This window comes from Bubalus kerabau, chromosome 9 (assembly GCF_029407905.1).
Source record: "Bubalus kerabau isolate K-KA32 ecotype Philippines breed swamp buffalo chromosome 9, PCC_UOA_SB_1v2, whole genome shotgun sequence".
Lineage (NCBI taxonomy): Eukaryota > Metazoa > Chordata > Mammalia > Artiodactyla > Bovidae > Bubalus > Bubalus kerabau.
This window is the reverse complement of record NC_073632.1, coordinates 97,176,402-97,189,186: the sequence shown is the minus strand read 5'-3', so window position 1 is coordinate 97,189,186 and position 12,785 is coordinate 97,176,402. Positions and strand designations below refer to the sequence as shown.

General features: G+C 37.8%; 1 protein-coding gene across 3 annotated transcripts in view; it reads right to left on the bottom strand.

The window, feature by feature from the left end:
- Positions 1–12,785, bottom strand: part of ESR1 (estrogen receptor 1) — a 280,990-nt gene that overhangs the window by 152,924 nt on the left and 115,281 nt on the right. For all 3 annotated transcript variants that reach the window (XM_055535993.1, XM_055535992.1, XM_055535990.1), the window contains one exon: positions 427–762. In XM_055535993.1, coding sequence (XP_055391968.1) covers positions 427–762 — 336 coding nt within the window. The remainder of the gene's footprint in view (positions 1–426; positions 763–12,785) is intronic.

Genomic DNA, 12,785 nt, shown 5'->3' with positions numbered 1-12,785 from the left:
AATCTTGTAAAGCAAAAGTGATGATTCACAATTTAGGTGTTTTGAACAGAGGTCCTCAACATTAAAATTGTATAGGACATAGATCATTTAGTGTTAAAAATTTCTGCCACAGTGAACGTATAATATTAAATGCATTTATTATCTAGTGTTCAGCCCAGATTTGTGGGGTGAATATTCATCGGTTAAAAAAATAATGTCAGATTAAAGACTTTAATCATCTAGATTTTTATTTCAAAACACTATTTCCTAATTTCCAGGAGAATTAAGAGTGTATAGTTACTGAAAATTAATCAGTTCTGATATAACCTTGAAATCAACTAGATAACAAGCTATTGTGTCCCACTATCTCTCCCATGGTACGTATGGCAACCTGTTCATGAATAGTGAATGGCTCTTCAAAATAAAAGTCCAGCTTAGTCTTCTTACCTGGCACCCTCTTTGCCCAGTTGATCATGTGTACCAGCTCCCTGTCTGCAAGGTTGGTCAGCAAGCCCATCATTGAAGCCTCACTGAAAGGTCTGGTAGGGTCATACTCAGAATAGATTATGGGGGGCTCAGCCTCCAGCAAGGCACTGATCATCTGGTCAGCTGTCAGGGACAACACCGGGCTGTTCTTCTTAGTGTGTTTAATCATGATGGGGCTTGGCCAAAGGTTGGCAGCTCTCATGTCTCCGGAGGGCACCGCTTCGTTCCTGCCCTCCCCATCATCTCTCTGGCGCTTGTGCTTCAACATTCTCCCTCCTCTTCGGTCTTTCCGTATCCCTGAGAACACACACACAAAAAGAGCTTATTCTTTTGCTCATATAAACTTTCACATGAAAACCATTTTTAATGCTAACAGCCCTTTATTTTATTTAAGGAAATAGTTTGGGACACAGTTGTGCTTCTAAGTGTTTAACAACCAGCTGTCCACGAGAGGGGAAACAAAAGGCTTTGATTTGTAGCATTCACCAATTTCCATGGTGTAACTACTCCCACCATGGCAAATTTCAAGCTTCTTGTCTGAGATGAAGCAGTGTACAAAACTCCTACAAATTTAACAATAGGCTTTTGTGAGCCAGTACAAGCTGCTCTTACAAACCATTGCGGGATGTGTGTGTGTGTGTGTGTGTGTGTGTGTGTGTGTAACAGATGCTATAAAAAAGACAACATATTAATTAGCTACTCTTGAAATATGACATATTAAAGATTGCTCCTGCTATGAATATTCTTTCAATAGCAAATTTAAAAAGCATCTATATAAAATATTTAATAAATGTCCTTATCACCCAAGTAGACCTCTTAATGGAAGACACTAAAGAGGAATGATTTATCCAAAATGTATCTGACAGTCTCAAGCCTCCACAGAGTCAGTCTTTTATTGAGTCAGTCTTTTACTGCTACTAAGCTGTACCTCATCACCTGAGTAATCAACCCAAGAGCCTCAACTTGTTGACTAGGTTCTAAGATGTCACAAATGTCTTTCTATTTTCCTAATATTAAAGTTTTAAAAGAGTTGAAAATAGTCTTCCCCCAAAGATTTACCAGCTGTGGTTCCCCCTAACTAATTAAAGGAGGAGAGAGACTCCAGGTTTTTTTGCAGAGATTCTTTGAGTCTTGGTTCAGCATCTTAACCTAGAAAACACCAGGCTATAGTACTAAAATGCATCAGCAGAAACAAACATTTTAAAGGACAAAAGTGAACACAAGGATCCATATTTTCAAAAACTCTTAATCTCTCCAAAATAGACCAGAAAGCAACATTTCTTAGATTTGTATAAAAGAAATAATTATTTTGGTAAAAATCTAACACAATTATTTTTAATATAAAAGACATGAGAAGTAAAATTCTTTGTAACAGATCACCTGTCCTCTGATTCCAAAACAAATGAATAACTAATGTCAGAATTTTGCTCTATTTTGTTCTGTCAAGGAGTTTGGACAAATGTTCACTGGTGAGTTTTTATGCATAGCTTTTATTCTTGTAGATCTAGATTAGATATGTTACATGATATTAAAAATATAATGATGCCACAGGCCCTTCCTTATTTGTTCAGTATCACAATAAGCATTTCTCAGAACTCTTGGAATAAGTAACAATCATAAAGATTATTATCACTAACATACACTGATCACTCACCATGTGCTTAAACACTTTAAATACACTTTACATGTATGCATTTTACAACTAATTTAGTCCTCACAATAACCTTGTAAGGTAAATGCCAGAAAACTGCTCCTTTAGAAAGATTCATGAACTGGTCCGAGACCATTCTCTATTAAGTATGATCCAAGATCCAAGCTTCTAAATGAAGTTTGTGTTTTTTTCCCAGTTACCAGAGTTTCAAAATTGTATCCCACACAGTTGACAAATTTAAGGACATCTACAAGTAAAATGGGCTTCCCTGGTGGCTCAGCGGTAAAGAATCCACCTGCCAATGCAGGAGACATGGGTTCAATCTCTGAATCAGGAAGATCCCCTGGTGAAGGAAATGGCAACCCATTCCAGTATTCTTGCCTGGGAAATCCCATGGACAGAGGAGCCTGGAGGGCTACAGTCCATGGCGTTGCAAAAGAGTCAGACATCACTTAGTGACTAAACAAACAAAACAAAAAAGAAATAAAATAGGTCAAGTGAGAGTAATCATTGCATTTGGCCAGTTGCTGTCCTTGGTCAATTCTTTTCATCACTAGATGTGCTAATGTGAGTATAATATCTGAATTAAGAAAGCGAAACACACCCTACCCTCAGCTCATCAGAGCACACGTGGACTATCGCACGCAGTGCTGGTTGCTGCAGAGACAAGCAAAACAAACCCATTCAGAGTAACGAGGATGGAGGTCACGCGGAGAACCACTGAGGAACTAGGAGGGGTTAGCCAAAGAGAAAAAAAGACTTAGAGGAAACATGAGTGTCACCTTCACGTGGGCTGTACCTTATAAAACGGCATTGTGGTCTGAATGTCTGTGTCCCCCATCTAAATCCATATGTTGACATCTAATCCCCAGTGTGATGGTTTTCACACTTTGAATACCATCCCAAAGGTATGAGCCTTTGGGAGGTCATTAGGTCACGAGGGTAGAGCTTTTACGAATGGGATTAGTGCCCTTATATATAGAGGCCAGGGTGCCAACTTGCTCTCTCCTCCCCGTAAGGGTATGAGAAGACAGCTGTCTACAAGCCAGAAAGCAGGCACTCATCAGACACCAGATCTGCTGGCAAGCTTGGAGTTCCCGAGCTCCAGAACTGTGAGAAATGTCTGCTGTTTAAGCCATGAAGTCTGTGATATTTCTATTCCGGCACCCTAAACTGACTAAGAGAGATGCGTTCAACTTGCTTTTTACAAGTCCAGAGAGTAAAATAGAAGAAATATGTGGAAATCATGAGAAGCCAGAGCTCACTACAAAGACTCAACGCTGACAACAAAGATAGAATCTGCTGCCACAGGAAAGGATGTGTTGGATCACTGGAGGTTTCCAAGAATAGGCTAGACGAAGACTTTACAGGGGTGTTACCAAAGGCATTCAGTTACCCAGTATTTGTACTGCATGACTTTCAATGTACTTTCTCTCCTGAGAGTGTAGGACTCCACGATTTCCCTGTTAGAATGTAAGACCAGTGGCCTTGGATGAAAAACAGGAAAGGAAGATCAAAAGCAAAGAATTCCTAGAGATTCATATTTCTTAGAAACTTTGAGGTCAGACTTTTGAGAAGATGATGCTCATTGTTATTTACCTACTTTGGGTGGCAACTAGGGTGAAAAAATGCTTTGTTCTTCAATATTAGGCAGTGTATGTATATAACTCAAATACTCTTTGACTCCCTCTCTATAATTTTAGAAAGAGAGAGATAATGTAAACAGATAGAGAATGTAAACAGATGTAAACAATACAATCTTTTAATATCAGATCTACATGGAGAGATAAAGGCAAGTGATCTGAACAAAGAAGAAATAATTAAAGGTGATTTTGTTCACCCTAAGACAAAACAAAGTTACCTAAGTAATCAAGTTATGACTATACACATGCATTTTACTTTTTAAAAATGAAGCTGATGCTTTCTGTTATCGTTGCAATTTATCTTCATTTTAAAATATTTCCAAGATAAAGACAAATAGACACAAGGTAAATTAAGGAAAACAAAACACAGTATTTCCCACACTTTAAAAGGTCCCAGCAGTCATACTACAGACAAATCTGTTTTCTAGAATAATTTTAAACTCAATTTAGCTTCTAAAAGTGACAGTTATTAAAAATTGTTTATCAAAGTATTCATTTTGTGAACATTTGTTCAATACTAACAATGTATATTCACAGATGATGCAATGCTAAACAAAGACAGATTATGTTATCCTCCATGAAGTTTTTGGCTTGGAGGGAGAAAGACATGAATCAAAAGTTGTTCTGTTATTTGTGGAATGGATGAATGAACTGCCCAAAACACAATGGAAGAGAGGAAGTGAAGCTAAGAAGAGGAGACAAAGAAGGTATCTTTAGGAGACAATGTTACATTTGGGCCAATACCTGAGATTTCCTCTCTTGGAGAAATTTAGAAGCAGACTCTTCAGATGGTTTAGGTATAGCACTATTACAGCAGTGAGCTGAACCACCACACCTCTTTGAGTCTCAAATATTTGATTCCCATTGTTGAACACAAGTCAAAAATGACCACAGACTTGGTATGCAGAACAATTAAACACAACTGGAGAGGTGGAGATGAGAGCTGAATATTTATAAAATTATCAAAGAGTCAAATATGGTAGGTTCAGTTAGCATTGACAAATATTTTCTTAAATTTACCCCTAGATGCTCTATATTTTTCAAATGTCAAAGGCTCTATAAGATGTACAAACAGAGCAAAATTAGGAAGCTGTACATATTGTGTGCCTGACTACAAAGATCGGATCCCAGGGCACAACTCAAAGAGGAAAGCCACTGTGTCTACTTGGAAGCAGTAATGGTCATATTAGCTGTGACATGCCAGTGACAATAATGCATATTTACAGTAGTTTAAAAAATTTCAAACTGGAATTGAGTGCAATAGGTGAAAAATGGACAAATTTCCAGCTCTATTTTAACCTAGGTTAAATGAGAATTGCAGATCACAACCAATAATTACAACCTGTGTCACTACGGAATATACAGCCAGTTCCTAATTACATATAGTGACAGGGTATATGAGTGGCATGCATAACTTAAATCCAAATAAAGTTAAAAAACTCGTTCTATGTTCCCTACCAAGGATTTTTCCAGACAACATAGATTAATAAGTATTTTACTTAAGCTCATTTCCCTTGTCTAAATTATTTCAACCATTTTGGTATTTTAAAAAAAGTTCACAAAGCAGAGAGGAAAAAAACCAACTAGTTTAGATCATGCAAATATTAAACAAACTCCTTAACAGTTGAGATGTTTATGTGTAACAGATAGCACTTTGGCTGGTAGCACCATATAAGCAGATGTATTCGGCACCCCAAAATGTCATTTCCCAGAATGACTGAGCAAAATATTTAGCAATGCAATACAGATTTCATGTTAACAGATTTGCTAGTGGACAAACATTATTAGATCTCAAGTTGTGTCATTGATTAGACAAGAGTTATATCACAGCAAATTTCTTTACATTCCTTTAAAAAATTTTTTAACTTGCAAAATTCAAGGATTACCTTCAGGCTTGAGATACAAACTCTCTCGTCCAGCAAGCCCACCATACATGTGAAATGCCACCACTTTGAATTGCATGCCCTTGGGTTAAGCCTTTCTTTAATATCTTTGTTGCACTGTTGTTAAGGATTTCAAAGCCAAGTATAAAACTTGCACATAGCAGTACTTAATGTGAATTTGAGTGATTCTAATCCACAAGGAAGCATTAATTGAAGAGAATTTATTAAACTAATAAGCACAGATCAATGGAATGAAAATGAAGGGGAGAAAGATGATGCCCAGGGCACTCTCTAAGATCCCTAAGGATTTTAAGACTGCCCGGGCTTGGGGAAGTTCATAATAAGGCAATGTAGGGGTAAAGTCCTGGCAGGGAGAAAAGGTCTGAAGACATATTCACTGCTTAAACAATTACGCCCTGGCCCTAAAATAAAAATGTCTGTCCTAATGTGTCTAACTAGGAGTTTTGAAAGGCTTACTTCTAATACTTTAGAGTTTACTCAATCACCCTTTTTTTTTTTTTTTCATTCTTTAAACTCTTTGGCTTGCCCATTATATCTCAGGAAAATGAATGCTATCTGAATATTCATTACTTAATTGAATTTATTAGGTCATTTGCTTCTAATGCATTCTGCTTTTTAAATTTTCTTTTCCTGAAATGATCTTTTTTCTCCTTAATACCTTCTGCCTCTACAAAAAGCTACTATAACTTCAGTAAAGCTATTTCTCCAATTTCCCAAGACTACTTTAATGTATTATTAAATATTTCAAGCATTTGCATAATCACCTTTCTTTTGTTTCTCAATAATTTCACATTATTCATGAGTTATTAAAAAGCCAGACAGAGAAACACGCTAAAAGCTTTCTAACTCAACATGTTGAAGAAAACAGAAGTGGTGATTAGTTAAGAATTAAATAACCTTAATAACTAATGAAACTTCAGCCAGAGAAACTCCCCTGCATCAGTTTGAATGCTTTCCTTTCAAATACTAGAAATGAAGCCTGTAAAGTAGGCACTGTTAGAGTCCCCACTTAACAGAAGAAAGACATTTACAGTAACTATCATGCTCCAAAGTCATACCAAGGGCATCACAGAGATTTCAACCCAGGTGAATTATGCAATTACAGATTATTATTATCATAGCCTCTAAGTGTATCATTGATATATCACCATCAATGATACACTTCAGTCCAGTTCAGTCACTTAGTCATGTCTGACTCTTTGCGATCCCATGGACTGCAACAGACCAGACTTCCCTGTCCATCACCAACTCCCATGAACAGTATGAAAAGGCAAAAAGATGATACATATAGAGGCTATGAATTACCTAGTTCATTTAAAGCTGCTTAATGCTATTTCTCTTCCTCTTTTAGTATCCAGCATATCACCCCTACCTTTATTTCCTCACATATCTAACAATGGGGAGAGATATCAGAGTCTCCCAGGCACTCCCTTGGTTCCCACTGCTCAACTATGGGACTTACAAAGATGCATGCCAACAACGGAAGCAGCCCATTTTGCCTCCATTGACTGAGCTGGACGGTGACTTCGGGTACTCCCCTTCTTTCTGTCTTCACTGCCACCACCCTAGTTCACACCTTTCTCCCTTTTTGCCTAGATTGATGCAGCAGCTTCTAAATTGTCTCCTTGCCTACCTTTAATCTCCCTTCCAATCAAATCAACTTTCAGTTAATTAATCTCCCTTACACACATACTATATCCTCTTATTGTCCATCGAAAGCTCTCAAAACCTCAAGAATGGTTTAACTGTTCTCTGAAAACTCTTGGCAATTCTAAGCAGGTATCAGAGGCAGTGTGGTTGGGCTTCTGGTTGTCCCACTCCCCCCATCAGTCTAAAGCAGTTGCTTATATATATGTATGTATATATATATATATTAGAGAAATAACTTATTTTTAAAGGAGTTTACCTGTTGTGTTTTAAATTTAAAAAGCCACTAACCTACGGAATAAAACCGAACATGACACTGACTCATGTATTTCCGCAAATAATCCTAAAGCGCTTTTCCAAGCTCTCTTTACAAATCCCCCCCACAAACTTTGATTTTTTTAATGAAAGAGGGTTGGGCCGTGCCACTTTTATAATACTTTCCAATATCACCACCATGAGCAATTTCTACTCCTCTTACATTGGCCACCAAATCCCAAGTAAAAGCTCATTTCCTCCATAGGCAATCTTGGACCCCACCCCAGCCTACTGGCTCTAGCTCCTTCCTTCTTATAGCTTTTCTTTCCTTTGTCATTCATTGGATAACCATCATGTTTTAATTTCTGTGTTTGATTACACCTGAGTTCCCCCTCCCTGGCTATGGCTTTGAATTTCTCTCCAGATAGGAAGCTGGAGCAGCAGCAGGACTCATCTCATTTATTTCCCTTTCTCATGAAACACTGCCCCACACTGCCTGATATCTAAGGTTTAAAACATATATGATATGTTTCATATATCATATCCATTTTTTAAGATACTTCTTTAGGGAGGCAATAAGGTTAGAGCTGAAAAGCAAAGTAGATAAATCTACTGTTACAGTTGGAAACATCATTATCTCCTTCTCAATAACTGATTAAGTATGCAGAAAATCAATATGAATGGAATTGACCTCAAAAAGACTATGAATCAACTTGATCTAATAGATATTTACAGAAGACTCCACCAACTAACAAATGAATACACATTATTCTCAAGCTCCAGTGGAATATTCACCAAGGCAGACTATATTCTGGGCCATAAAAATTTCCTTAATTGTTATAACTTTACTAACTAGAGTATGGAGTTTATGTATAGCTCCTTTTACCTTTAAATGTTATAACAACTGTGAAACCACTGTTAGGCATATTGGAATTAATGAAGTAAATGAATGGCACATGGTGAGAGCCAGGTTTCACACTATTGGAGTAAGAAGTGGAAGGTAAGAGAAGTTTAGAATGATTCATGCTACAATTGATTAGAGTTGGAGACATCAGTGTGTATTCAATGGTGAACTTAATAGATACAGATGTTAAGCTGTATAAAAAACATAAATAAAATATTTATAAATAGGTGTATACATATGGGGTAGTATAAAAACATATATCTCCATACACTGTCAGCTTAGAGGCTCTAGAAATAACAATATTCCCAGGAACAGCAAGTGCATCTATTGCCCAGATCTTGGTTCCCAATAAGAGAACCATGTCTCCATGGAAAAATGGCTTATTCTAGGTCTGGAGCAGGAAATATACAAAATGAGTCTGAACCATCTTGTAGTGACAGAGAAGGAAGAACTTGCTCAAAAATAAAAAAAAATTGCATAATGATGTATATGTCAAAAGAATACTTCTTTTTTTAACTCATAAACTTGCCAGTGCCAAGGCTGGAACAATGTGAGAAGCAAAATAAATGAGTTGGATTACACCCCAAAACATAAACATCCATGAATCTACACTAACATAAATACATGATTGAAAAAATAAATTAATGGAGAATAGATGACTCCATTAATGTTAGTACTCTCTTTTTAAGTTATACCCTTAAGGCATAACCCACATTCTTTAAGTATGAGCTGCAGATAGGGACTTCCTTCCAAAGCAAAATGTTTAATAACTTTACAGTTATTAATAAAGTTTAATAACTTTAATAACTTTACAGTATAGAAACCTGACAAATCGTGCCTCAAGGCAGATGATCAGCGTCAACATTAACCGCGATAACCCGTCCTGATTGTGTGTGCCCTTGAAATGATGTGATGGCAATGGCATTTTACATCTGTGGTCTCCCTCCCCAAAACTCATTAACCCCAGTCTACCATGAGAAAAACACCAGACAAATCCAAATTGAGAGATATTCCACAAAATATCTGACCAGTGATCCTCAAAACGGGCAGGGTAATCAAAAACAAAGTCTCAGAAAATGTCACAACCAAGGACAGCCTAAGAAAGCACGAATACTAAATACAATATATCCTGATGGGAGCCCAGAACAGATGAAAAGTATTAGGTAATAACTTAGGAAATCTGAATAATTACAGACTTCAGTTAATGATAAAATATCAATGTTGTTTCATTCATGGTGATAAAAGTACTATACAGTAACACAAGACCTCCATCAAAGAGGAAACGGAGTGTAGAGCATCTGAGAACTCCCTGTGCCATCTTTGCGGGCATTCTGTAAATTTAAAACTGATCTAAAGTGAAAAGTTTAGTTTTAAAAGTCAAGTGCAAAACCCTGAGCAAGAACAGTTTTTATATCATATGAAATTTAATTTTATACTTCCCCTTGATTGTCTGGAATAACAAGTCACTGCCATTCAGATTGCTATGTTAAAGGAGGACAGCTGAATCATCTTACCCAAGAGCTTGAGTCAAAGTATAATTCTACATTCATGATAGCATTGTATATGCAGAAGACCATGGAGTTGATCAATAGGAAATTTTAAGGCTGTCAGATACACTGGCCTATAAATTAAAACTACAAAGATTATATCTTTGCTGCTTAAAAAGTTTTCAGGATGCAGAATAAGTTTTGTAATTGGGCACATAAATTTAACACTGTTGTAGTTTTTTATCTGTTTCTAAAATATACAAGGGCTTCCCAGGTGGCTCAGATGGTAAACAGTCTGCCTGCAATGCAGGAGGCCCAGGTTCAATCCTTGGGTTAGGAAGATGCCCTGGAGAAGGGAAGGGCAACCCACTCCAGGATTCTTGCCTGGAGAATTCCACAGACAGAGGAGCCTGGCAGGCTACAGTCCATGAGGTCGCAGAGAATTGGACATGACTGAGCCACTACACTTTCACTTTAAAGAGAGAGAGAGAGAGAGAGAGAGAGAGATGAGAGAGAGAGAGTGAGTTAGTTATGCTCAGTGTTAGCACAAGTTAAAATTCTAAGAGTCTCCTGTTAAAGACATATAACCATCACAACAAAGTAGCAATGATGACTGAATTACAAACCACATGAAGGCAGAGACTGTATCTGTCATTAGAGATAATTATCTACTAGGCTTCAATAGATGTGTTGGTGGAATACATAAATGAGTCTTGGCATGACCTAGAATCACACTGAATATGTTAAAAGCACAAGTTTGATATATTAAAACATCTTGGCCACCATCAGTTGTTGCAATTTTATTATAGCAGTGTTTAAAATAGGTCTTTCTAGTAAGGCAACTTACTTTCTATAATCGATTTAAGTAACAAAAGTCTTAAATAAATTGCTAAATAAAACAAGTAAGTAGGGATCAGTCTAAGCTCATGACTTAATTGCTCTGTCTCCTCCCCACATTTTTTTTTTCATTATCTTATATAACTTTGGGATAACTCTGTTAGTAGTGGAGAGAGGGTTATGTACATGACTCAGACAAGATTGGTTAATGAGTTCAGTTTTCCTTGAAAGTAGTGAATTCCAGCTTTCCCACCATACTACCGTCACCACCACCAGTTAACCTCAACTGTCTCAAGTGCTGTGCACCAACTCATTTTGTCCTTCTCTTCCAGACCAGGGGCCTATCAACTTAACAAACTGCAGTACTCAGGAGGAATCACAGTATCCCAAGGCACTGTCTGCCAGCACCCAAATTCAAATAAACTGGCAAGTTCTACTAACAGTAGGCTCCTTTGGGGTGATTAACTATTGTGGGTTAATTGTCCTTGATGAGTAAACTTGTGCACAGATAAGCAGTGTTTTCTCCTGTGGGTGCAAAGAGCATATTTCTCCCCCCTTTCCTTCTAAACTAGGACTCCACTTGTACCTGTTCTAATTATTTCATTTGCATAAGAGTAATCAGAGCCCACCATGGTGGTTAATCATGCTACCCCATCCCAGTCTTCACCCTTCTTCCCAGGTCACATAGAGCGAGGTTCTTCTCTGCTATGACAGTAAGGACTCTGCAATGATGGAAGGGAGCAGCTGCAGCTCTACGATGGAAGAAAACTTAATTAATATGCTGTCAGCCCTGCCTGGTCATGCCTGCTCCATTGCAGAGCATGTGCCCAGAAGTTTACAACAACACACGTTTCTGCCCTGTTGAGCTGGAGCTGTCTGCCTGAAAACACTTCACAAACACCAACGGCAGAAGCACACTGATTCTTCTCTGCAATTACCATGTATTTACATTTACAATCTGGAAAACAAAACCCATACTTGCTACTGTTTTCACAAGGAATCCTCCTGCAAAGCAAGTGGGGAGAGAGTTATGTCTCCCTCTTCACCAAATCATCTTGGAAAACCATAACTGGCTTTGATGATATTTGACAATTTATCAAATTTACTTTGATGAAATTGAACTTAAAAATGGATTGCATTTTTCCTGCTCTGACATGTTGTAGAATTGGTTTAAAAATGTCCCTTTTGGAAGCTGGAGGGACCAGAGAGGTAGCCCTCATATAAGAATTGCACTGTTTTGGAATTTTCCCAAAGGTCTAGGCAGGGAGTGCCAAGAAAGGGAAGTCAATCAAGGTTGCCATACCTTTCGTTGCATGTCAAATCACGCTGCCTTATCCCAGCCACAAAACCAAGTGTATGGAGAAAGTCCCGATCACATGTGTTCTCAATGACATCCATTTTGACTTAAAAGCATAATGTTCACCCATAAAACTACTGTGTATTTTAATAAAAATGCAGCTAATAAAACCTTGTTTCTAGAGAGACAGCTGTTGCAGGCTGTTCTATAAGAATCTGATTTATTAATAACAAAATTTATGGGGTGAGGAGAAAAGCAATACATATTTTTCTTGCCTGGCTTCATTTCCCTGTAATATCTTAGTGATGAGTCTCCTGCTGGCAGGCATTCTGTAGCCAAGAGGAATAAATAAGACACCAAGGTTTAGCCTGTGAAGCTCTTTGCTTTTCTCCCATTTCTTAGCAGGGCTGCTACTCAGACCTGCAGTTTTCCTTCTTCAACTTGTAAAAAGAAACAATTTGTCTCCCCATCTCCCCCATAGGTGTCCTCTGTCTCATGCTGATCTGTGCAGAGCTGGGTACAAGTAGAGTTCCCGTTGTCTTTAATTTGGTCGTGGAAAAGTCTTCCCAGCCTTGCTTGAGTCACCACCACCCAATTACATTCTCTTGGACAAGAAGTGCTTGCCAGTGGGACGGTCATCTTACAACAATCCTACGATTGGATCAACAAACTAGTTCACCCTCACTGGTGATTTC